Below are 27,400 nucleotides of genomic sequence, written 5' to 3' on the forward strand. Positions count from 1 at the left end.
CAGTGAAAAATGTTTTTCCTCTTATTCGGTGAGTTTAATCCATTTACATTCCAAGATAATACTTTACACTCCATACTCATAATCTTGTTGGTAAGTCTTTTTCATTGTCCTTAATAAATCGCTCCATCTCTCGCTCAGATCTAATGCGTTTTTTGGCCCCTCCAAACTCAAAGGACACTCCTTCTGGTAGCTCCCATTTGTACCTGATTTTCATGTCCTTCAAAATCTGAATTAGCACTTTGTATTTTTTCCGATCTAATAACACTGATCTGGGCAGTTCCTTCATTATAATGATCGTCTTGCCATCAATCTCCAATGGATCTTGAAACTGTTTTGTCACAATCCTCTCTTTCATATTTCGTGTTGTAAACTGCACAATCACATCTCTTGGTAATTTCCTCTGGGTTGCAATTCTCGAATTCACACGGTATGCCACATCTAGGATAGCCACAACTTCCTCCTCCTCCTTCCCCAGGTATTCAGCCAACACCTCAGTCATCTGTTCTTGCGCTGACTTTCCTTCCACTTCTGGCAAGCCACGAAAACGTAGCTGCTTCTCCATATGTTTAGTTTCTGCAACTGACATTCTCCCCTTCACCAATCTCATCTCTGTTTGTTGCGTGTCTGCTAAATTCTCCATCGCGTCTTCTACTGTTTTAACTCTCTGCTGCGTTCCTTGTAATTCACTTCGTATTGTTTCCATACCTTTTTTCACTTCTGACAGCTCCGATTTTACTGTCGGTGTAACCTCTTTAAGCTCTTTTATCAGCTCCAATTTCATGTCCTTAAGTTCTTTAATCATATCTAAAAGTTTTTGTCCAGGTTTTTATCCAGGTTTTCTATTGCCGATTGCCACTCTTTTTTTGACATCGTGGGGCTTGCTTTAGCTCGCTCCCACGAATCCGCTCTCTTCCTTAACTCCGTGGCGTAAAATTTAACGTTTTTCTGTTTTAAATGTCCCGGTCTTCTTGCAAAAATTAAATTTTAAAGAGTCCAAAATGTCGGGCGTCTTTTCTCTATGGTTTCTCTATGATTTTGTAATCCAAGATGGCCTACTTCCTTTTCCGCTGAAGCCGCGACCCTTCCCCTTTCAAAAATGGCGATTCCCTACTTCCTGCCCTCCAGCAAGGGCCGCTTCTCTCCAGCCGCTCTATTGTTATTACGCACTTCCTGTCTCCCGTCTTCCCACAGCAGATCTCGCGATGGTGTCTTTTTCTCACAGCTCCAAAGCCACAGGTATTCAAAACAATAGTCCGATTTCTTTAATAACTTCTTTAAACTTAGTCTCTTTTTAAATTCGATTCCTGCCGAGTCTTCCCCTCCTTTTCACTAGTCTGTTGCAGTTTAAAAATCTACTTTTTTTCCTCTCTGTTTTTATCAATCTGTCCCGTCTCAGAAGATAATGATCTTTACCTTCTCTTCACTTTTCTCGGGTTGTAATCGCTGTTTCGATTTTAAGTTCTCCTCTCAGCTTCTTCCCCCAATCGAAGCTTGGGTATGCAGGTCTTATGCCAGCCGAATTGGCCCCAAAACTGCCGCAGAGATTATAGCCGACCCGTCGCAAGGTGGGACCTCAAGGATCGGGAGGGGACCCGTTGTGTAGAGCCCCCCCTCGTCCGAGATCTAACTCACCCTAGGGTCTCGAGCGTTCTTTGCCTGCTCCCCGCCTGAGAGCAGTCGGCCGCGGGCTATTTTCACCCCACCGGCCGGTTAAAACGGCAGTCCGGTCAGCTCCGCAAGTGGAGCTGCGTTAGACCTCCATGAATCCCAAACCGGAAGTCCTTCTTCATTATTTCCTATGGGGGGAAAATGAAGAGGCAGGCTTGTCTTGCCAGGGGTGGCATTTTGCATGCAAAATGCCCCCCAACCCTCTGGGGCCCTTCTCTCACCTCTACTCTGTTCCTGGGATTGTGTGGGGCTGCTGGGGCTGGATTTGGGCCTGTGAGGAGCTACTGTGGGGATTTGGATCTCTGTGTGGCAGCTGGGGGAGAATTGGGTATGTGTGGGGCTGTAGGGGGTGGACTTTGGGGGCTGAGAGCACCTACTTTGGGAGGCCATGAAATGCCCCCCCAGTGGGAGCAGGCTGAGCCTTGGGGCTGAGCCTTGGTGGGGGGTGGGAGGAAAGGTAGGAGAAGGGCCCCTGAGGGTTGGAGGCACTTTGCATGCAAAATGCCACCCCTGGCAAGACAAGCCTGTTATTTCCCAGCTGGAAATAGTGGAGAAAGGGGAGGAAGAGCACCTACTTTGGGAGGCCCCCCAAGTGGGAGCAGGCTGAGCCTTGGTGGGGGGTGGGAGGAAAGGTAGGAGAAGGGCCCCTGAGGGTTCGGGGCATTTTGCATGCAAAATTCCACCCTTAGCAAGACAAGCCTCTGTTATTTCCCAGCTGGGAATAGTGCAGAAAGGGGGGGGAAGATCACTTAATTTGGGAGGCCATGAAATGCCCCCCCAAGTGGGAGCAGGCTGAGCTTTGGTGGGGGTGGGAGGAAAGGTAGGAGAAGGGCCCCTGAGGGTTGGGGGGCATTTTGCATGCAAAATGCCAGCCCTGGCAAAGGAAGCCTGCCTCTTCATTTCCCCCCCATAGGAAACATGGAGATCAGCAGCAGCATCCACAACGTAAGAGATCAGCAGCAGCAAGCAAAAACCTTTCCCTTTGAGGCGAGGATAGGGGGACCTGTTTTGGGGGGCCATAACTTGCCCCCCCCCAAAGTCCAATCTTTCTGAAACTTGGGGGGTTGTTAGAGGGGAGTTAGAGGAAGGTTCCCACCAAGTTTGGCTAGATTTGGTGGGAAAATGCCTCCCCCAGGCTTCCGGGAAGCCTGGGGGAGGCTTTTTCCCATTGAAATGCATTACTAAAAGAAGCTGAAATACCGAAACATTTCAGAAATCACTGTTTCGGATTACCTGAAACGTTTTGGGTTTTCTGAAATGTTTCGGGAAAACCTGAAACAACCCGAAACAGGTTGTTTCGGGGTTTTTTTGGGTATCATATACCCGAATTGCACACCCCTAACTACAAACTCTGCCAAGACTACTGGAAAAAATTAAAGAATTTGGAGATTTTGCAGGCTTCTATATAAATAAAAAGAAGTCAAAAATAATAACTAAGAACATGACCAAGAAGAAACAACAGGAATTAAGTGAAATAACAAACTGTGAAGTGGTACACTAGACTAAATATTTGGGAATAGAGCTGACAGCTAAAAATATTGATTTGTTTAAGAATAACTATGAAAAGCTCTGGACACAAATTGAAAGAGATATGATAAAATGGAATAAACTAAACTTGTCATGGTTAGGTCGGATTGCCACAGTCAAAATGAACATGTTGCCTAGAATGATGTTCCTAATGCAAACAATACCAATTGTAAAAGACAAGAAACAATTTGAAAAATGGCAGAAGATATCGGAATTTGTGTGGGCAGGAAAGAAACCAAGAGTAAAGATTAAAGTTCTTTGTGATGCTAAGGAAAGAGGTGGAATGCAGTTACCTGATCTTCGACTTTACCATGAAGCGATATGTTTAGTCTGGCTAAAAGAATGGGTGTCTTTAACCAATCACAAACTACTAACTTTGGAAGGTTATAATAAACTATTTGGATGGCATGCATATATGTGGTACGATAAGTATAAAATGGACGCAATGTTTCAGCACCACTATTTGAGAAGAAACTTATTGTTGACTTGGCTAAAGTACAAAAAAATTATAGACCAGAAGAAACCACTGTGGATTATACCAGCTGAGGTGATCAACCCAAAATTAGAACATAAAGGAAAAGAATGGCTTACTCTCAAAGACTTAACAGAATTAACAGATAATGAGTTGAACCTTAAACCAAATGAGGAGTTGCCATTTAAATATGGTTGGTTGCAATATAGACAAATCAAAGACTTATTTGATTCAGACCAAAATAAAACAGGCCTTAGAACCAAGAATTCAGAGTTAGAAGAATTACTGTTGGGAGATAATAATAAAATAATTTCTAAAATGTACAAATTGTTATTGAAGTAGTTTACAGAGGATGAAACAGTCAAGGTGCAAATGGTAAAGTGGGCTATAAATTGTAATAATGAAATAACGATGGAAGCATGGGAACAATTATGGAAAAATACTTTAAAAATATCAACATGTACCAGTATTAGAGAGAATGGCTTTAAAATGTTATATAGATGAAGGTTCTCTATTTCATATGTGGTGGACTTGTCGTAAGGCTAGAGACTTTTGGACCAAAATATGTACTGAGATGTCTTTGACACTTTGTTATAATGTTGCAAAAAATCCAGAAATGTTTTTATTATCATTGCATATGGAAGATGTTAATAGAAATGATAAGATATTGTTATATTATATGATATCAGCAACCAGAATAATATATGCTCAGTATTGGAAGAGAGAAGAAATACCTGAAATTGAAGAATGGACAAGGAAATTGTTGTACATGGCTGAAATGGACAAACTAACAAGACATTTGAAGGGGCAAGATCCAGAAGTATTTTTGGAAGATTGGAAAAAGTTGAAAAAATACATGGAAAAGAAGTGGGATGTTAAGGGACAATTATGGTCTTTCGAGGGGTTTTAAAGAAATTAAGTAAGATAAGATATAATTAAGATCTTTACTAATAACAAGAAAAGAACAACTTTAGTATAGAAATAAGGTATTATCAATAATGGGGGGTTGGAGTGCTGTTGGAAGTCAATATTGAAAAGGGAGGGGTGGGGAAATATACACAGGGGAATTGAAATGGAATGTATTTGTATTTGAAATTGATTATATATTGACCCATCCAATAAAAAAATTATTAATAAAAAAAAAGATTGTCCCAGTTGCCACGTGGGGAGCAGTACTGGGCGGGGCTTGGGGGCAGCAGAAACTCCTGCTCCCCAAGATTCAGCTGTGGGGGCTGTGGAGAAGGCCAAAGAGGTCTTGCCGCTGGGGGAAGAGGATCTCTTTAAACTTTTTGAGGAGGGGGAGGGATCCGTGGAGGAATGGTTGGGGTTCGATGAAACATCCATCCTGTCCCCATCCCAAACTCTTGCTGCTGTCCCTGCCTGCAGTCCCCCCCTCACACTGTCTTCCAGTGCAAGGTCCGCAGCACTGCCTGTAACCCTTTTTCTTCATTCCTGTGGAACAGTTAATGGGCCACATTTCAAACTGTCCATATGGAGGGCCTTTCAGACCATTCCGAATGACCCCTGCATGGTGTGGTGCCATGCCTGTGATGGCCTGGTGCGCAGGGGCAATGACCCAAAGCACCTGTCATCGATGGTCCTGAGTAGGCACCTGAAGACGCACTGCCCGAGCCTGTGGTCTCTGTCCTTGCCCAGTGAAACATGCCGTGGGGGGAGAAAGTGGGCTACCAGCTCTTCTGACCAGGGATCAGTAGGAGGGTCACTGGAATCCACCCCAAACAAGAAGCCTCGCCCCGAGGGTGATGCTGGTGGGAGCAGAATGCTCAGGCAGACTGCCCTTGCGGAGGTTGTTCCCTTGGGATCGGGGACAGTGCCGCTGAAAAGGGTGAGGTCAAGGGCTCAGGAGGCAGGCATTCATGTCGTGGCAGAGACGATTGCCCTACAAGGATTCCCCCTATCCATTGTGGAGGGTGTGGGCTTCTGCAGGCTGCTTCAGCATTTTACTTCATGGTACTCCACACCGTCATGGTGCACCATTGGCCGTCAAGTCCTGCCTGCCCTCTACCAGTGCGTGCAAGACATGATGCTGAGGAAACTTTTGGCTGCCAAAGGCCATACCGTGCACTTAATGGCGGACCTGTGGAGTGGCTGCCATCACAGCTACCTTGGCATCACCGCCCACTGGTGGCAACCAGGGGACCTCCGCCGCACCAGGCCCAAAACTGGCACCCGAAAAAAGGTGCCATGCCTGACACTGAGCTACAGGGTAGTTCTTCTCCAGGCCCGGGGGATGGACGATGTTCATACTGGGAAGAACATCACCACCACCATAATGGCGGCTCTGAGGGAGTGGACGGCTGCGGGGCGGGGGAAGGGTTTGTCCGTGGCTTCATGGTGATGGATGTGGGAAGCAATATGTTGGCAGCCCTGAAAGAGGCATCCCTCCCAGGTCTGGTGTGCATGGTGCTCAAGCTGCACCTGGTAATAAGGGACGTTCTCAGGCTAGGGAGCAAGCCGAGGGACAGCTGGGAGGATGGAACTTTGTGGACGCGCAAACTGCTGGACAGCTGTCAGCACATCGCTTCCCATTTTTCCTGCAGTGTCAACTCTTCCTGTGAGCTGCTCCAGAGGCAGGGGGAGGGGGGGATCCAGAGCACTACCTCTATCAGTACTTGCTCAGATGCTGGAACTCTGCTTATGACATGATATGTTGTCTGTTGGAGCAGAAGGGTCCGTTGCAGGACATCCTGTCATCGATGGACATTTAGAGGAAGGGAGAGGAGCTCAGCCTCAACTCCATGAAATGGAGAGTCCTTGACAAGATGTCCTGGTTACTGAAACCCTTTAAGGAGGCCACCAAGCTCTTGTGCTCGTACAAGGCCAGCCTGAGTCAGGTCATCCCCCTGATCCACGGGCTCGACCAGTTCCTGGCCAAGGAGCTCGAGCATGAGGAATTGCTGCTCCCCAGGGTCAGGGAATTTGAAAGGAGGATGCAGGCATGCATGGCCAAGCGCTTGCATCCTCTGCACCATGAGGTGTCATACCAAATGGCCTCCCTCTGTGACCCCCATATCAAGGGAAGCATCACCATGCAGGGGGGCAAGATGCAGCGCTGGAAAAGGGAGGTCCGCAGAGCAGTGCTCCATTTCCAGGTAGAGAAGGCAGGATGGAGGGAACCAGGCAGGGGCGAGGGGCAGGCAGTGGAGAAGGAGGAGGAGGAGGAGGTAGGAAGAGAGCCACACCAAGAGAGACCCACTGAAACAGGACCACTCGATCTCTGGTCCTCGTCTGTGGGCTGTGTGGTTGGCCGCAGCACAGTGGACACATCTCTCACAGTGGAGGACTTGGCGGGGGCCATGGTGTGAGAGTACCTTGTGGAGCCCACTGAGCCCCCCCAGGCCAACCCATTGGAGTATTGGGCGAGTAAATCTGCCGTATGGCTGGACCTGTCCATCGTGGCAACCAACATCCTTTCCTGCCCTCCCACCAGCATGCAGAGCAAGCAGGTGTTCTCCCACCTGGGAGACCTCCTTTGTCCCCACTGCGCACGTCTGTACCAGGACCTGGTGGACATGTTGACCTTCGTGAAGGTCAACCTCAACCTGCTTGGATATCCCTCCGTGGATCTTGACCTGCCTGGGCTCTGAGCCACCCCAGTCTACTGTGATTCTAGGCAAAGCTCCTCTGCAGCGGCCTCAAGATCTCTGGCCCTCTGACTGGCTCCGGGGCAAAGCAACTTAATACTATTACCTGTCCCGTGGTTGCTCAAGTCAGGTTTCTGTGAGTGGTGGTGTCATGCTCTAGCCCTCCTCAGTTCCTGGGGTTGCTTCCAAAGTCAGGGGCCAAGCTCAGCGGCCACCTCTGCTGAGGGCTCACATTATCGTCTGTGCCTGATCTGGTCAGGTATCTCAGAGTGGTGGTGTTGTGCTCTAGCCCCCCACCTCAGTTCCCGGGGCTGCTTCCAAGGTCAGGGGCCAAGCTCAGTGGCCACCTCTCCTGAGGGCTCACATTGAGTATTGTCTGTGCCTGATCTGGTCAGGTATCTGGGAGTGGTGGTGTCATGCTCTAGCCCCCCTCAATTTCTGGGGCTGCTTCCAAGGTCCTATGTCAGGCTCAGTGGGTTTCTCGGCTGACGGCTTGCAAATGTTTGGGTCTTTCCTGTCCTGCTCTGCAATGCAGCTGGTAACCCTTTGTCCTCCTCTCCCAGACAAGTTCCCGTTCCCTCTTTCAACCTCACCCTCTCTGGATGGAACCAATATCACCCTTCCCCATGACTTGTCCTATCCAGGGGTGTGCAAAGGCACCCTGGTTCGTGTTTCCCGAATCTGGCAAACCCGAATCGAGAAGCTGATTCGGGTATAGCAGAAACCCGGATCGCCCAGCCGATTCAGGTTGATTCGGGTTGATTCGGGGTAGCTTTTTCAATGGGAAAAAGCCTCCCCAGGCTTCTCTGAAGCCTGGGGAAGGCATTTTCCCACCTAATCAACCCAAAATTGGTGGGGTCCTTCCTCTAACTCCCCTCTAACAACCCCCCAAGTTTCAGACCAATTGGACTTTGGGGGGCCATGTTATGGCCCCCCAAACCAGGTCCCCCCATCCTTACCTAAAAAAGGGCATAGCTTTAGATTGCTGCTGCTGATCTTCGTTCATTTTTTCCTATGGGGAAAAAATGAAGAGGCAGGCTTCCTTTGCCAGGGGTGGCATTTCGCATGCAAAATGCCCCCCTACCCTCAGGGGCCCTTCTCCCACCTTTCCTCCCACCCCCCACCAAGGCTCAGCCTGCTCCCACTTGGGGGGGCATTTCATGGCCTCCCCAAGTAGGTGCTCTTTTCTCTACTACAGCTGGGGGAGGCTTGTCTTGCCAGGGGTGGCATTTTGCATGCAAAATGCCCCCCTACCCTCAGGGGCCCTTCTCCCACCTTTCCTCCCACCCCCACCAAGGCTCAGCCTGCTCCCACTTGGGGGGGTCATTTCATGGCCTCCCCAAGTAGGTGCTCTCAGCCCCCAAAGTCCACCCCTTACAGCCCCACACAAACCCAATTCCCCCCCAGCTGCCACACACAGACCCAGATCCCCACATTAGCCCCTCACAGACCCAAATCTACCCCCAGCAGCCCCACACCCATAACCCCAGGAACAGGCTGGCAAAGGCCAGCCCTCTCCCTTTGTTCCCTATGCTGGGAACTTCTAAACTCTCTTTCCCTGGGCAATTCTGCACAGCCCAGGGGTGCCACAATGGTGGGCACACTTCTTAGTGCCAGCTGGTCCCTGTGAAAGAGCACCTGAACCACAGACACCCTCCCTCAAATTCCCCCACCACCTACAGAGATGGCTGGCCAGCCAGCCCCATTGTTCCCTATGATGGGAACCAACTGCACAACAAAGAATAAAACACGAACAACACAAAATAAAGTTTTTAAAAAATTATTTTCTCCCTTTCAAAGTACAAGTAGGCAAAGCATTATGACACATTACACCAGCAGTCCCCCACACAGAAAAATAACACAACTCTCACTTAACATCAGAGAATCACAAAAGCACAATTCCTGTCAAAAATACTTTATTTCTTGAACAGCTTTAGGTTACACAGTAGGAGGACACAACAGGGCATGATAGCAGTGTACTACACAAAATAATACAACCCACTTCACCGTTTTTGACAGCAATTGTGATTCTCTGATGTGAAGTGAGTTGTGTTATTTTTGTGTAGTACACTGCTTTCATGCCCTGTTGTGCCTTCCTACTGTGTAATCTAAAGCAGTTAAAGAAATAAAGTGCTTTTGACAGCAATTTTTTGGGGTGATTCTTTAATGTGAAGTGAGTTGTGTTATTTTTGTGTAAGATACTGCTGCCATGCCCTTTGGTGTGCCCCCCTGCTGTGTAACCTAAAGCTGTTCAAGAAATAAAGTGTTTTTGACAGGAATTGTGTTTTTGTGATTCTCTGATGTTAAGTGAGTTGTGTTATTTTTGTGAGGTAGAATGCTGGAATGCCCTTTGGCATCCGGGAAGATGGAGGCATTTTCCCATTGAAAAATCCGAATAATCCCGAATCAACCCGAATCGATTTGTGTTATGGTGATTCAGAAAACCCGAATCGATTCGGGTTTCCTGAATCGATTCGGGTTTCCCCGAATCAACCCAAATCGGGGTGATTTGGGGTTTTTTCGGGTTTCCAAAACCCGAACTGCACACCCCTAGTCCTGTCCATCGCATCTTCTCCCAGACAAGTTCCTGGTCTCTCTTTCAACCTCGCCCTCTCTGGATGGAACCACTACGACCCTTCCCAACAACTTCTCCTGCCCATCCTGTCCTTTCTGAGAAGGCGGGAATGTGGGTGCTGTCAGCTGCCACTGCTTTGGGGGATGAGGGGCAGCTCAGGAGCTGTTGCACATGTGGTTGTACCGCATGGTGCCCCCTTTCAACGGCACCGGCTGTCCCCTCTGAGCAGGAGGGAATGGGTCTCACGACTCCCGTCCTTTCCATGAAGGCAGGAATGGTTCACAGTTATGAGTAGTGCCCATCCTGCCTGCTCAGGTAAGGTCTCTCTGAGTGGTGGGGAACCACTCTAGCCTCCCTCAGTTCTCGGGACTGCTTCCACGGCTGGTAACCCTTTGTCCTCCTCTCCCAGACAAGTTCCTGGTCCCTCTTTCAACCTCTCCCTCTCTGGATGGAACCACCATGACCCTTCCCAACGACTTGTCCTGCCCATCGCATCCTCTCCCTGACAGGTTCCCAGTTCCTCTTTCAACCTCACCCTCTGTGGAACCAATACGGCCCTTTCCAATGACCTCTCCTGTCCTGTCCATCCTGTCCTTTCTGCGACGGTAGGAAGGTGGGCGATGTCAGGTGCCACTGCATTTGGGTAGGAAGGACAGCTCAGGAGACAACCCACATATGGTTGTCCCACATGGTGCCCCCTATCAACGGCACCTGCTGTCCCCTCTGAGCAGGGGGGAATGGGACCCGTGACTCCTGCCCTTTCTGCAAAGGCAGGAAGGCAGGTGATGCTGGCAGCAGCCTCCACTTCGACACAGGAGGGGCAGACAAATGTCTCTCCTGCAACAGTTTGCACATTCCTCCAAGGTGGATCCCGTCAACCGGGGTTCTTAGTTTGGGCTGACTGTCCTCCTGGCTCCACCATGTCTGGCTGGAGGGACCCTTAACAGCATCAGCCTTCGCTTCAATGCTGTCTTCTGTAGGTTGCTGAATAGGCTACCATGTCTGTGATAGCAGGCCATTGGGTGATGCTGGGGCAGCCCACAGGACAGCTCCCCACGTGGGCACCCACCTATCTGCCCACAATCCCCTTTCCTAGGGGAACTGATGCCTCCCCCATGACTGAGGGGAAGGCATCCTCCACTGCCTTGATGGCCAGCATGTGAGCCTCCACTTCTACACGATAGGGGTGGGCCCCTTGGTTTTTTCCTTCCAACTGTCTAATGCCAGGACAACCCAGATATTTATGCAATACACCTGTCTCCTCAATATCTCTGTACATATCTGTCTCTCCTGTCAATCCAATACAGGTATTCAATGTATCCAAGCATCCCTCTATCCTATACACTTATCCCATACAGCTATGGACCCTATCTATCCCATGTACCTAACTGTCCAATGCTCCATGTCCAGCTGGTGTGTGTTGGCGGCAACAGCCTCTGCACCACACGAGGTGTGGACAAAAGCATCGGCCCTGATGCCATGAAGTCCCCATCTAGTGGACATATGTTGGTGTCTCTGACCCACCAGAGTGTGTGTTTGTCTGCAAGGCCTCCACATTCGCCACCATGTCTTGCTGTAGGGTATTCTTAGCAGATTGTTGCTGGGTCATTTGGTAAATGCAGCGGCTGCTGACATCACCCATCTTACTGAGTTCCAGAAAGTAGCCTCTCTGAGGCCTGGTGGGTGGGCACATAGCGGGTGCCACTGGCAAGCAGCCAACACTCCTGCTTCCTAGAGGGGAGGTGGCCCACCACTGCCTCCACGAGCCCACCAGGCCTGGTGGCTGCCGACACCATCCATCTCCCTGGCTTCAGAAAGGTGGCCTCTCCGAGGCCTGGCGGGTGGGCACATGAGGGGTGCCACCAGTGAGCAGCCAAACCCCCTGGCCCCTAGAGGGGAGGTGGCCTGCCACCAACTCCCCAAGCCTGCCAGGCCTGGTGGCCGCCTACATCACCTATCTTACTGAGTTCCAGAAAGTAGCATCTCTGAGACCTGGTGGGCGGGCACATGGGGGTGCCGCCAGCGAGCAGCCAAACCCCTCACCCCCTAGAGGGGAGGTGGCCCGCCTTCAAGTCCACCACTTGTAAATGGGGCCAAAGTCAATTGGTGGCTCCAATTGTATCAAATGGGAGTTTCCTGGGGGTGTCGGATTTGGGAATGTATAACTCCATGATCCGTATTGCAATCTTGACCAAACTTGGATGATGGCTGGAGGAGAGCCTGATGAACACTTCCTGTGAATATGGGCTCTCTAAGTGCAACGGGGGCTGTTCTGGCCCCCACGAACAACGGACAACAAACATGTTCATTAATGGGACATGTTCGTTACTGTTTGTGTTTGTCAATGGCAATGAACAACGAACAGCGTGTTCATTTTTTCCCCGTTCATGCCCATGTCTACTCACAATGCTCCAAGGCTGTGACTTCATGCCAGCCTGATGAAAGTTAAGTCCAGATTAAAGCTAAGTCCAGAGGTGTGACCCATTGAGCCTTCTCACAATGGCTCTTCCTTCAAGGCTGCAGCAGCATGCCAACCTGATTAAAAGCACCCAACCCCCTCGCTTCTGAGAGGAGAAGCCTGGAAATGTGGCCTAACAACATTCCATTCCAAGACTCTTTCTCAAAGGCTTTGCCAGCATTCCTGCCTGGACAAAGGCCCCTTCTCTCACTTAAAGGTATATACACATATACACATCACAAACCTGGAGCTTATCCAGTGCTTTCTAATGGCTACACCTTGGAAGAGAAGAAAAATAAGCCTAGGTAAATTGTCATTTAGGAAGCTTGTCTGCCATGCCATTGATTTTTGTGAGGAACCCCAAATAAATGTCCAAGGAATCCCTGGGGCTCCAAAACACAATTTGAAAACCATTATTGAGATATAACTTTTACACATAAATAAATAACACTACTTTGACTTTCATAGTAAAATTTCCCATTGTGTTTTTTAAAGTACTTCTGAGTTCACAGTTTAAGATACCTGTCCCAATGATTGCCAATCCAAACTAGCACTTCCAATGTATACATGCTGTTTATCCACAATCCAGAAAGATGACTGAAGATGGCCTTTATTATAAGCAGTCATATTTATATACATCACTTCAGCACCTAGGGAAGAAGGAGAAAGCAACTGAAGAATTTAATCCAGTAACAGGCTTATATAATAAGATATCATAACTAATGCAATCCTACAAACACTTTCCTGGGAGACTTGAGCGAGACTCTGAATACATCCATACTCTTGCAGATCTTATGGGTCTTCCTTGTCTCTGTAAGCATTAATTCAAATTTCTGTGCAGATAATTACCTTGAAGGATAGGACGTGTCTATTGTATATGTAAGACTATTTTTGCTCAGAAGCCACAGGATCCCCTGGGGCAACTAAAATAAAGGTCATCTGTTGATAATATCAATTGCCATAGTTAATTAAGAGAACCTGCATTAGCACTGATCTCTACATTTTTCTAAAAACTTACAGATGTTTTCTTAAAATAAGTTTAGCAGTGCTTCAAGCAAGCAATCATTTCAAACTTGGCCCATACAGTAACAGAACTTCAGTCAATGGCCATTTCCACATGTTTTTCCCTTGCAGAAAATCATGCAAAACTTGCAGAATTTCAGCGTCTTCATGGCGTGATTTCCCATCATGACTCCATTTTGTGGCGCAATTTATGATGTCATTGCACCAGGAAACAGAGTCATGATGGGAAATCACGCCATGAAGATGCTGTTGTTCCGTAAGTTTTAAATGATTTTCCGCGAGGGGCAAAGACGTGTGGAAACGGCCTATGTTAAGACTAAAGTACAGGTAGAAGTTACTAATGTATACTTGATACTGACAAGTGAAATCACGCACTAATGAATGCAGATCATCACAATCATCTTTGCAGAAGGAAGACATAGTATTCCTTGTTAGGTTAGTAAAATAAGCTGAGCCAGTGGTACAAGTGGTTAGAGCAGTAGTTTAACAACTTTCTGCTGCACTGGAATCACTTTTACACCAACTAGTCTTCCATACTTAGATTTGCAGGCCTCCAAATATTTTAATAGCATGGGGTTGGATCTTACCATGCTGTTCAGCCATAAATAGGGCTTTCATTCTGATGCAAGGAGCCTTCCTTCAGAAGAACCTCTACTTCCAGAGGAAAACTCAATGCACCAGAAAATGACCGCATACTTGGGTGACCAGAATGGTAGGATCTAACTCATACTTTTAAGTTAAAAAATGGCCACTAGAAAGAAAAGTACAACTTACTTTACAGCTTTAGTAGCAGATGCCAGGATGAATGCCGAACATTTGCAATTAGATCGATGTCTTTACTAGTTTCTTATCCTGATCACCATTTTCTATGTTTTTAGTTTGAACTGTTATCCTGACCAATGTACGTTATGCAGCTATAATTACCCAGATTCACAAAAAAGACATGAAGCTATAACTGGATGCATGCGGCTGATTTTTATATTCATTGAGAAAGAAAGAATGTAAGAAAGAAAGAATGCCAGAAGGCAGTGCTACAGGCAATGATTGAACTCTGATGGTCACAATGAGGTACAAGCAATGTTAAGATAAATGGAACCATTTATCATACTGGTTCAAACAGAAGTACAGTAATCTCTTAATGTATTGATACCAGATGGTTAATTGGAAAAAACATGCTGCTCACCCAGAACGTTGATGAACTAAGATAAAAGCAATTCTCACTAGCAAAATTACATTATACATTAAATTACACTATGCATTACAAGCCAGCAAAAAGTGATTAAAAATCTGACCCAGTGCAGATAACAGCATCGCCCTACTAACTTACTGGAGATAATATAATTCACATCTTTATTGAACACAAGAAAGAAGACATTTCAAGCAGTTTTTGGAATCTTATTTGACTCAAAAGAATTCTGTTAGTGTTGTGCATGTGAATTGCAAAAATCCAAGCTCAGATGCAAGACAAATTGAGTGTGAATTATATTGTGTTTTTAATGAAATTTTAATGGATGTCGTGAAATTATGTTTATTGTTTTTAAATGATGTGATTCGTCCTGAGCCCACTTGCAGGAAGGGTGGAATAGAAGTTTAATAAAATAAAAATAAATAATCTAATCTAAATAGATAGAGGCTTGCAGAATTACCAGCAGGCTTCACTACAGCTGGGACGCAAGGCAGGGGCAAATGGCAAGCTACCTGTCTGTGGCAGAAGCAGGGATTGTCAGAGGACAGAAAGGGGAAGAACAGAGGAGGGGCTTGGCATCTCACAATCTGCCCCTCATGGTTGTTGCCACCATTCCTGGACAGTGGTGGTGGAGGATAGACTCCCCCCCCTCTCCCTCCCTAGGTGCCACCTGCTGCTGGGAATCTTTGTGGGGAAGTTTGAGGATCCACTGGCGTAAGTCATGCTGGCTGGGTGTTCTACCCATCCTTTTTTTCAGGGTCCCCTTAAGGGATCTGGGGGAAGCCAAAAGGGATGTCCCTGTGATGGCCATTGCAGGCTTTACCTTGGGTGGTAAGGACCCTCAGGGCATGCCTAGATAGGTGCTATACCTCCTGCCATCCTATGGTGCCCAAAAAGAAACGAATGGCCTCTCCCGTAAATGGCTAGCACAAATAGAGGGATTATCCCAGGGAGAGTCAAAATTATTACACACAAATTTATACTTGAAATATTATTTACTATATATCTTATTCATTGTCCACAATGCTTATAGTTCCTATAGCAATTTACACAAAACTCAAAGTCCCCAGACTTGTTCACAAAAGCAGTCCTGTGTCCAATTGGTCCCAAATATGTATTCTCTTGATCATAGGAGTGTTGAACAATGCAATCCGGGCCGTGCGCCCAATCCGGGGCCAGCTGTTCATCGGATTTCGTGAATATCTTCTTCAGGGGCGTGGCCTAAGCAGATTAAGCAGATTACACCTCCCCCGGGACGCCCGATAATTTCAGGATGCGGGTCTATCTTGGAACCCTTAGCTATTCTTTTGGATTCGGAGCTCCAGCCAGCCGTTTTTCAGGTCAGATCACTTCTGAAGGATACCCGGGATTTCATTGCACAGGTGGAGGGCAAAGAGTTGGATAAAGACACCGTTTTTTTGACTATGGATGTACGGTCCTTGTACACCATTATACCACATGAAACGGCTAGAAGGGTCATTGAAGACACGTTAAGATCCTTACACAATCTTTCTTATCCAGTTGAATTTTTGTTACAGCTAACAGATTTGATTTTAGAAAAGAATTATTTTCAGTTTGAGAACTCTTTCTTTTTGCAAATCAAAGGGGTCGCTATGGGTTGTTCGGCGGCCCCAAGTATTGCTAATTTATTTATGGGCCAATGGGAGGAGCAATATATTTTGCATGAATCTAACCCCTTCCACACATCTATTCTTTGGTATGGGAGATTTATTGATGATCTATACTTTTTGTTTCGGGGAAATGACAAGGTGGAATCCTTTTGTGAGTGGTTGGATACTAGGGATCAACATGTTAAATTCGAGTGGCACCATCATCCCCAAGAAATTAATTTTTTGGATGTTACTACCTACCGGAGTGTGAATAATAGAGTTCAAGTACGAACCTTTTTTAAACCCACGGATAGAAATTCCTATTTAGAATTTGGGTCATTTCACCCTTATTTTCTTAAAGCAAACATCCCCTATGGACAGCTGTTGCGCATTAAGCGGAATTCCACAACTATACAAGATTTTGAGAGGGACGGCAAGGCGCTCTGCCAGCAATTTATAAATAGACATTATCCATCGCGGGTGGTGCAGTCTGCGCTCTCACGTGCACGGGCTAGGGATAGGGCTTCTCTCTTTCAGACACAGGAACGAACTAACGATAACAGAATTAAGTGGGCATTAGAATTTTCCCCTTTAGCTAATGAGATCAAAAAGATTGTTAATCGACATTGGCCGTTAGTCAGGGACATTGAGGGTTGTGCTTTACACCCTTTATGTGGCCTTCGACGTAATAAAAGCATAAGGGATTTTCTGGTTAGGGCGAAAGTAACTGAGATTACTATTGATAGGCATTTACCGGTGGGTATCTTTAAATGCGGACGTTGTGGGATATGCAAAAACATCTGGGAGGGTCATGAACTGGTTATTAAGGGTAAGAATATTTCAGTTAACCAATTTGTCACGTGCCAAACATCTAATGTGGTATATGTAATTGAATGTACCTGTCCTTTGTATTATGTGGGATGTACCACACGATCACTTAAGACACGGATTTTGGAACACATTTCCCGCATTAGGAACAAGGTAATGGATAAAAAAATTTTTGGATGGCACGCATACCTATGGCATGACAAAGTAAAGGTCAACTCGATGTTCCTGCATCATTTTGTAAGGAGAAGTTTATATACAATCTGGAAGAAGTACAGAATTTACCTACAAGAAGGAACCCCCTGGTGGGTGGTTCCATACGAGGTGATAGATCCGAGAGCTGTTGATAATGAACAACAATGCTTAACGTACAAAGAAATAACCAAAACTGAAGCATCTAAACTTAGAATAAAGACGCAAGAGGAACTATCACCTAACTATGATTGGTTCCAGTACAGACAGATTAGAGACTTATACAATTCGGACTCTGCAAAAGGGGGCATACGAACAGAGAACTCGGAACTAGAGCAGACCCTTCTTAAAGAAGACAAGAAAAGAATATCCAAGGTATACCAAGTACTGTTGAAATGGTATACCGAGGATGAGATAGTTAAAACACAAATGGTGAAATGGGCTATAAACTTTAATAAAGAAATAACAATGGAGGCATGGGAATACTTGTGGAAAACTACAATGAAGACAACGACATGTATTAATATTAAAGAGAACATTTTCAAAATGATTTATCGTTGGTACATGACACCAAAGAAGATTGCGCTAGGGAACTTGAACACTTCTAATAAATGCTGGAAATGTAGGAAGCATGAGGGCTCCCTCTATCATATGTGGTGGTCGTGTGAGGTAGCTAGGCAGTTCTGGGGGGAAATAATAAGAGAAATGAGTGAAATTTTACAGTTTCAAATAAATAAGAACCCAGAACTCCTGCTGCTAAACTTGGGAATGGAGGGAATTCCAGCCCATCATAGGACGTTGATATTTTATATGACTGCAGCAGCTAGACTTTTGTATGCGCAGAAATGGAAAGTACAAGAAGTGCCAACTATTGAAGATTGGATCTACAAATTGCTGTATATGGCTGAAATGGATAAGATGACAAGAAAACTGAGAGATCTGGACTCAGGGCAGTTTAACACAGACTGGGAGAAGCTGAAACAATATCTGGAGAAGAAGTGGGAGGTGGGAGGAAAACTGTGGCAGTTTGAGAACTACTGAAGTACAATAAAAGTATAAAAGAGAGGGGTGACTTTACCGGGGGAGGAAGAGAAATGTGAATTTATAAGCAGTTAGATTAATTAATTGATTGAGATATATATAGATATGTAAAGGTTAATTGATAGAATATTGATAGAGAATAATTAACGGTTTAAACATGAGGATTGAGTAATTAACAATATTTTTTTTTTACTTGATAAGACTTATATGCACCAAACTGAATGTATAGAAGAGTTAAAACGACTGACTATGTGATGAGTTATATAGAAATACTATAAAAAGAAGAAATGATTAATATATAGAGAACAAATCAAATTGTTTGATTTAAATGTGGGAAATTTTTATGGTTTATGATATATAGAAATATTCAAAACTGGAAAATGGGATAAATTGTTTATCTAAAGAAGTATAGTTTGGAGGTATAATAAGTAAAAGAGTTAAAGATGTACTGCTTAATATAATGGAGAATATATATTTGTTTTAGACAGAGGAAGATAATAGAAGTAAGGGAAAAGGGACAGAGGGTGGGAAAGCTGTTGGAAGTCAACAAAAGGGGGGGAAAGGGAGGGGGTTAGAAACGAAAAATTAGGGGAAAATTGAATGTAATGTAATGTAAAAATATTAATGTTCTAACCCAATAAAAAAAATTTTTTTTAAAAAAAAGGAACAAGGTAATGGAGGCTCCTATGACACAGCATTTTCTCTCCCACCAACACCCTGAAACGGATTTTCGGGTGGCAGTATTAAGCGTTTTGCAGAAAGGCGATTACAAAATGTTATTACAGAAGGAAGCATTTTGGATACACACGTTACAAACCAAGCATCCGTTGGGTCTGAATCTTGATTTATCCTTACAATGTTTTTTGTAATATGAGAAGTGGATGCGTTTCCCTTTAAGAGTTCAAGGAAGCATTGTATTTATACTGGTTCTTATGTGTTGCTCTGGGCGTGCTAATGAAGATACCGCCGCCTGGTCCTTGGAGCATTTGTAAAAAGTGGTGAAGTGTATGAGAGGTTGATCGCAGAGGTCAGTACTATAAGTGTTCGGTTCTGGTTTTTGATGATGTTAAGATAAAAAGAATAAAAGGGGGGAAGTGTTGATTGCTTTGTATTACTTTACTATTTTTATTAGGCCACGCCCCTGAAGAAGATATTCACGAAATCCGATGAACAGCTGGCCCCGGATTGGGCGCACGGCCCGGATTGCATTGTTCAACACTCCTATGATCAAGAGAATACATATTTGGGACCAATTGGACACAGGACTGCTTTTGTGAACAAGTCTGGGGACTTTGAGTTTTGTGTAAATTGCTATAGGAACTATAAGCATTGTGGACAATGAATAAGATATATAGTAAATAATATTTCAAGTATAAATTTGTGTGTAATAATTTTGACTCTCCCTGTGATAATCCCTCTATTTGTGCTATCCTATGGTGCCCAGCAGGCAGTTTGGGGAATGCATCCCATCAAGTGACAGGGGGCCATTCAATGCACTGTATCCATTGCCCTTATGCTGTGCCAATGCTCCAATGGCTGTATTCAAAAAAGTTGGCCTATTTACATCCAACAATGGTGTGTTTTATATTCCTTGCTGGGATGCCTCACATTTAACCTATACAGACACAAAGTGCTTTTATGATTGTTGTGGTGCGGGGGACTTCCGGTTTGGGATCCATGGAGGTCTAACGCAGCTCTAAGTGCTGAGCTGACCGGGCTGCCGTTTTAACGGCCAGCGGGGCAAAACAAGCTCGCAGCCAACTGTTCTCAGATGGAGAACAGGCATAGAACACTTAAGAACCTCAGGGCGCGTTGATCTTGGGCGAGGGGGGGTCCTGCGCAACGGACTCTCTCCCGTCCCTTGAGGTCCCACCCGAAGACAGGTCGGCTAAAATCTCTGCGGCAGTCCTGTAGCCAATGCGGTTGGCATAAGACCTACATGCCCAAGCTTCAACAGGGGCAAGAAGAGCTGGTGGGAATTTGAGATTGAAACAGCAATTACAACCCGTGAAAAGTGCTGGAGAAGGTAAAGATCACTATCTCTTGAAACGGGACAGATTACTTAAAGTAATGAAGCACTAAAGTAGACTTTTAAACTGCAACAGATTGATTATAAGGAGGGGAGGATCCGGCAAGAACTATATTAGAAAAAGGACTAAGTTAAATGGAGTTATTAAAGAAATTGGACTATTGTTTTACATACCTGTGGTCACAAGGAGGTATCAGGCTGTGAGAAAGCTTTACCATCGCGAGAACTGCTGTGGGAAGTCAGGGGAAGTCGGAAACAGGAAGTACGTAACAGTGATAGAGTTGCTGGAGAGAAGCGGCCCTTGCGGGTGACAGGAAGAAGGGAATCGCCATCTTTGAAAGGGGAAGAGCTGCGGCTTCAGCGGAAGAGGAAGTAAGCCATATTGGATTACAAAAACTATAGAGGAACCATAGAGAAAAGACGCCCGACATTTTGGACTCTTTAAACGACTTTTTTGCAAAAAGACCAGGACATTCAAAATAAAAGGACATTAAGCCAAGTGCCACGGAGTTAAGGAAGCGAGCGGACTCGTGGGAGCGAGGTAAAGCAAGCCCCACGATGTCGAAAAAAGAGTGGCAAACGGCTATAGAGAACTTGGATAAAAAACTTTCAGAAGAGATTAAAGAACACAAGGATATGAAACCTGAGCTGGTGAAAGAGGTTAAAGAGACAGTAAAGAATGAACTGGCAGAAGTGAAGAAGGGAATGGAAACAATACAAAATGACCTGCAGGCGACACAGCAAAGAGTCAACGTAGTGGAAAATGTGGTGGAGAACCTTGCAGACACGCAATGAACAGAGATGAGGGTGATGAGGGGAAGAATGGCAGTTGCGGAGAGCAAGCATATGGAGAAGCAGCTGAGGTTTCGCGGCTTGCCGGAGGTAGAAGGAAAGACGGCCCAAGAACAGATTACCGAGGTGTTAGCTGAATACCTGGGAAAGGAGGAGGAGGAAACTGTGGCTATCCTAGATGTGGTGTATCGAATAAATTCAAGATTTGTGACCCAGAGGAAATTACCAAGAGACGTGATTGTGCAATTTACGACTAGAAATATAAGAGAAATGATTGTGAGCAAACAATTTCAAGAACCATTGGAGGTTGATGGCAAGGCGGTTATTATTATGAAGGAGTTACCCAGATCGGTGTTGCTAGATCGGAAAAAATACAAAGCCTTAGTCCAGATTCTGAAGGACATGAAAATAAGGTACAGATGAGAATTACCGGAAGGAATGTCCTTTGAATTTGGAGGAGTGAAAAAGCACATCAGATCTGAACTAGAAATGGAAAAGTTTTTGAGGGACAATGAAAAGGACTTACCAACAACAAGGTTATGAATATGAAGTGTAAAGTTTTATCTTGGAATATAAATGGACTTAATTCACCGAATAAGAGAAAAAGTATTTTCCACTGGCTATTAAAACAAAAATGTGATATTGTGTGTTTGCAAGAGACTCATATTAGAAAACAGGATGTAAAATATCTAAAACTGAACAAATTGGGCAATGACTTTGTAGCGGCCTCAAAAAAGAAAAAAAGGGGAGTGGTATTGTATATAAAAGAGGAGCTACAGCCAAAATTAGTGATGAGAGATGTGGAAGCCAGATTTTTAGCAGTGGAATGTACATGGAATTTAAAGAGAGTGTTGGTGATTGGAATTTATGCACCTAACGGAGCAAAAGAAAGCTTCTTTGAGGATTTGAGGAAGCAATTAGATGAACTTTCTTACGACCAGATAATTCTTGCAGGAGACTTCAATGGAGTTACAAATTTGGAACAGGACAAAAAATCAGCAACTGTACACAAGAAAAGAGGATTACTACCAAAGACTTTTTTTGTATTACTGCAACAGGAAACTTTGGAAGATGTATGGAGAAGACAGAATCCCAAAGGCAGACAATATATGTTTTACTCTGCGAGACACTCTACGTTATCACGAATTGATATGATCTGGGCCTCAAAAGACTTAGCACTTTGGACTAAGGATGTAGAAATAATGCCCATGGTAGGCTCAGATCATAATCCAATTATGTGGAAGTTTGGAAAAAGAACCAAAAGGAAAGGATGGAGAATAAATGAGGACTTGTTACAAGAGGGAGAAAACATGGAGATGTTGAGAAGGGAAACTAAGTTCTTCATACAACATAACATGAATAGAGAAGTACCAACCAATAAGGTATGGGATACCTATAAGGCAGTAATTAGAGGTATACTAATGGACTTAAATGGAAGAGCCAGGAAAAAAAGAGAGGAGAAGAGACAGGAGATTATGGAGAAAATAAAAGCCAAAGAAATACAACTAAAGAAAAGACCAGGGAAAAAGAAAATATACCAGGATATTAAAATCCTTCAAGAGCAGTTGACGGCAATGAATAATAAAGAACTGGAACGGAATCTTAAGAGAATGAACCAAAAGTCGTTTGAAGGTGCAAATAAACCTGGGAAATATTTGGCGTGGCAATTGAAGAAGAGAAAGGAGAAGAAGACAATAAATAAAATATGTGAGGATAATAAAGTATATCTGGAACAGACGGCTATTAGCAGAGCCTTTTACAAATTTTATGCTAAACTGTACAACAAAAAAGAAGTGAATAAAGACTCAATAGCGACGTATTTGGGGAAAATGAAGCTCCCAGTAATTTCGGAAGGATGGAGAGACAAACTGAATAGTGAAGTAACGGAGGAAGAGATAAGGAAGGCAATACAGTCAACAAATCTGGGAAAGGCGCCAGGACCTGATGGACTTACAGCCAAATTTTACAAGGTAATGGTCAATGAACTGGTGCCATTCCTAAAAGAAGTGATCAATGGTGTTTTGAGGGATCAAAGGATTCCAGATACTTGGAGTGAAGCTAACATATCATTGATTCCCAAAGAAGGACAAGATTTGTCTAATGTTAAAAATTACAGACCTATTTCGTTACTCAATAATGACTATAAAATTTTTGCGAAGATATTGGCGGAAAGAGTAAAGGGATGGCTTTCCGAAGTTATTGAGGAGGAACAAGCTGGTTTTTTACCAAACAGACAAATCAAAGACAATTTAAGGACAGTTATAAATGCTATTGAATACTATGATAAGCGTTGTGACAAGGAGGTTGGTTTCTTCTTTATGGACGCTGAAAAAGCATTTGATAATTTGAACTGGGACTTTATGTTTGCCACTATGGAACAGCTACAAATGGGGGAAAGATTCATAAGAGCAGTGAAAGAAATCTACAGAGACCAGAGTGCAGCAATTGTGGTGAATGACGAGGTGACTAAGAAACTGACTATAGGTAAAGGTACAAGACAAGGTTGCCCGTTGTCTCCACTGTTGTTTAATTTGGTCTTGGAAATATTGATGATACAGATTCGAGAAGATAATGCAATCCGTGGAATAAAAATAAAAGACTTTTCCTACAAGGTCAGAGCATTTGCGGATGATATAATGTTAATTGTGGAAGATCCAATTGAGAACATGCCAAAGGTAATAGAGAAAATTAAGGAATTTGGAGATCTGGCAGGATTCTATGTAAACAAAAAGAAGTCAAAGATATTATGTAGAAATATGACCAAACAAAAACAACAGTTACTAACAGAAATGACAGACTGTGAAGTAACAAGTAAGGTGAAATATTTGGGAATTGAACTGACTGCAAAGAATATAGATCTATTCAAGAATAATTATGAGAAATTGTGGACTCAGAGCAAGATTTGATTGAATGGAATAGATTGAATTTGTCATGGTTGGGAAGAATTGCAGTAGTTAAGATGAATGTGCTGCCAAGAGTGATGTTTTTGCTACAAACAATACCAATTATTCGGGACTCTAAGCAGTTTGAAAAATGGCAGAGGAAAATATCGGACTTTGTTTGGGCAGGCAAGAAGCCTCGAGTGAAAATGAAAGTATTACAGGACGCAAAAGAGAGAGGTGGGATGCAACTGCCCAATCTAAGACTTTACTATGATGCGATCTGTTTGGTGTGGTTGAAAGACTGGATGACGTTGAAAAACCGCAAATTACTGGCCTTAGAGGGATATAACAAAATATTTGGATGGCATGCATATCTGTGGTATGACAAAGTAAAAGCAGACTCTATGTTTTTACACCATTACATTCGGAGAAGCCTCTTCACAATTTGGAAGAAGTATAGAGATTACCTACAGGAAGGAATTCCCTCCTGGGTGCTTCCTTATGAAGTAATAGATCCGAGAACTGTCGATAATGAACAACAGTGTTTAACGTATAAGGAGATAACACGAATAGAATTTTCTAAATTAAGAATAAAGACGCAAGATGAGTTGTCTCCAAGTTACGACTGGTTTCAATATAGACAGATTAGAGATCTTTATAATTCGGACTGTGTGAAAGGAGGGGTAAGAACGGAGAATTCGGAATTAGAGGAGGTAATTCTACAAGAGGATAAAAAGGAAATTTCTAAGACTTATAAAATGTTGTTAAAATGGTACACAGAAGATGAGACAGTTAAAGTGCAAATGGTGAAGTGGGCTATAAACTTTAATAAAGAAATAACAATGGAGGCGTGGGAATACTTGTGGAAAAATACGTTGAAGATCACGACATGCACTAACATTAAAGAGAACGTCTACAAAATGATTTATCTTTGGTATTTGACACCAAAGAAAATTGCGTTAGGGAATTCGAACATGTCTAATAAATGCTGGAAATGTAAAAAGCATGAAGGATCTTTGTACCACATGTGGTGGACCTGTGAGGTAGCTAGGCAGTACTGGGGAAATAATAAGAGTGATAAATGAGATTTTACAATTTCAAGTTAATAAGAACCCAGAACTCCTGCTACTGAACTTGGGAATGGAGGATATTCCAGCACAATACAGGACATTGTTATTTTACATGACAGCAGCGGCTAGACTTTTGTATGCGCAAAAGTGGAAAGTACAAGAAGTGCCAACTATCGAGGACTGGATTTACAAATTGCTGTACATGGCGGAAATGGACAAAATGACAAGGAAACTGAGAGACCTTGATCCAGGACAGTTCAACATGGATTGGGAAAAGTTGAAGCAATATTTGGTGAAAAAATGGGAGGTGGGAGGAGAACTGTGGCAGTTTGAAAATTACTGAAATACAACAAAAGAAGAGGGAAGTGACTTTACCGAGGGGAGGAGAGTTAAATGAGAAATTCTAAGCAAATATTTTATTTGACTACTATATATAGTATTAAGTAAATAGAGGTGTTATTATAAGAATTATAAGGATAGAAACTAACTAATTTCATTTCTGGCAGATAATTGTATAATGGAGAAATTATATAACTAAGATAGAATGAATATAAGACAGAAGGAAGTAAAGAATAACATATAGAGTACAAGGTAAATTGATTGACTTATAGCGAATGTATACAATGCTTATAGAAGTACTTAAAGTTATGTAGAATAAGGGACAAATTGTTTGTCCCATACTGACGAGACAAGAATGAATAAGATAGAATATAGAGTACAAAAATTAGACAAATGATTGTTATTATTAAAGAATATATGCCAGGAATGTAATACTTAGTTGATAAGTTAAGTGGGAAAGGGAATAGAGATAGCACTGTGTTATAATAGAGAAGCTTAGAAGAGAGTGAAAGTATATGTTTAATAGAATAAAATAAGTTTGAAATGAGTAGGGGGAAAAATGGATAAGGGGTTGGAAAACTGTTGGAAGTCAACAAAAGGGGGGAAAGGGAGGGGGTTAGAATTGGAATATTTAAAGGAAATTGATTGTAATGAATATTATAGTGATTTCTAATCCAATAAAAAAATTTTTTAAAAAAATGATTGTTGTGGTGCCTTGGAAATGTCATATGGCGTGCACACACGCGTGCACATGTGCACGCACACACACACACACACACACACACACACACAAAGCTATATTAGAATTGTCCATACAGGCAGGAATAGGAAACAATGGAAATGTTGAAAATTGACAGTAAAAGGTGGGCGGGAGACAGATACCAATTACTGAAACTTTTTCTTATTTCTATGGTCTCCCAATATAAATGTTGGTGAATTTATTCTTACCTTCTCAATGTATCTTATTAAATTGTGCCACAATACATCGGTGGATATTACTTTTTAGCAAACTTTTACCCTGTCCTTGCACTGGAATAGCAGTTGCCGTTCTGAGCCTTCCTATCCTACCAATATCCTGCTACATCCCATCATGTAAGCAGGCCATAGACACCAGACAGGTGCTGGGTTTTCCCCTGTCATTTCCTGAGAGTCCAGTCATCTTTATCTTTGGCTATACTGGCTCATCAGGCTAAGTTGTTTCAATATAAGTATCTGAGAGTCAAACTGGAATCAAATTATTTCAAGAGTTTGATTTCAAACCAATAATGCTCTTCTCATGGTAAATGCAGATAATCCTGTGGACTGCACATACTTTATAAAATGAACTGTTATTTATTCAAGCATTTGTATCCCACTTTCCCCCCTGAAGGACCCAAAGCAGCTCACAACAGCAAAAAACTCAAAACAATATAATTAAACAACAAACACAACACCTGTGTGGTGTAGTGGCTAGAGTATCAGACTAAGATGTGGGAGATCCTAGGATCTGGGTTCAAATCCCTATTCTGCTTGCTTGGTGTCGTTAGGCCAGTCATATGCTCTCAGTCTAACCTACTCTGTAGGGTTGGTGTGAGGAAAAATGTAGGGAAGATATAAATGAAGAAACAAACAATGATTTTAAAATTATCATTTAGTGACCTTATTAAAAGTGGCAAACTTTTATAGGAGTGAAGTGAAGGTTTTAAAAATTGTCTTCAGGAGAAACTATGCATTCATAAATACAGATTAATCTCTTGCAGAGTGTCCATTTCATGTTGGACATATTCCATTGGCACAGATAAAGATTCCTTGCTCCAGAGATTTGGCACTTCTTTCTTAGTTGTTTATTGAAGGTCTGGAGGTGTTCCAGAAGTTCCATTAGTACAATCCCTCTGCACTCAAGTATAAAAAAAGGAGCACACACACCAACAATACGAGGCTATTTTATTGCACTTTTGACTCAAACTTTTAAACTGGAAAATGTACTATTTTGTGTTGTTCAGGAATATGTTTGAAACACGGTTTTAAACCCTAACATAATAAATACTATAGAAGGATTTCCAACATGCAGGAAGTCTGAATCTGGGTGTCGGTGAGAGGGGGGGAGAGGGAGGGAGGAGGGAGAGA

General features: G+C 43.6%; 1 protein-coding gene across 1 annotated transcript in view; it reads right to left on the minus strand.

Moving 5' to 3' along the window:
* Positions 1–27,400, minus strand: part of PLD5 (phospholipase D family member 5) — a 243,323-nt gene that overhangs the window by 37,565 nt on the left and 178,358 nt on the right. The window contains exon 5 of the mRNA XM_054987316.1: positions 12,828–12,955. Within this exon, the coding sequence (XP_054843291.1) occupies positions 12,828–12,955 (128 nt within the window). The remainder of the gene's footprint in view (positions 1–12,827; positions 12,956–27,400) is intronic.

This window comes from Eublepharis macularius, chromosome 1 (genome assembly GCF_028583425.1).
Source record: "Eublepharis macularius isolate TG4126 chromosome 1, MPM_Emac_v1.0, whole genome shotgun sequence".
Lineage (NCBI taxonomy): Eukaryota > Metazoa > Chordata > Lepidosauria > Squamata > Eublepharidae > Eublepharis > Eublepharis macularius.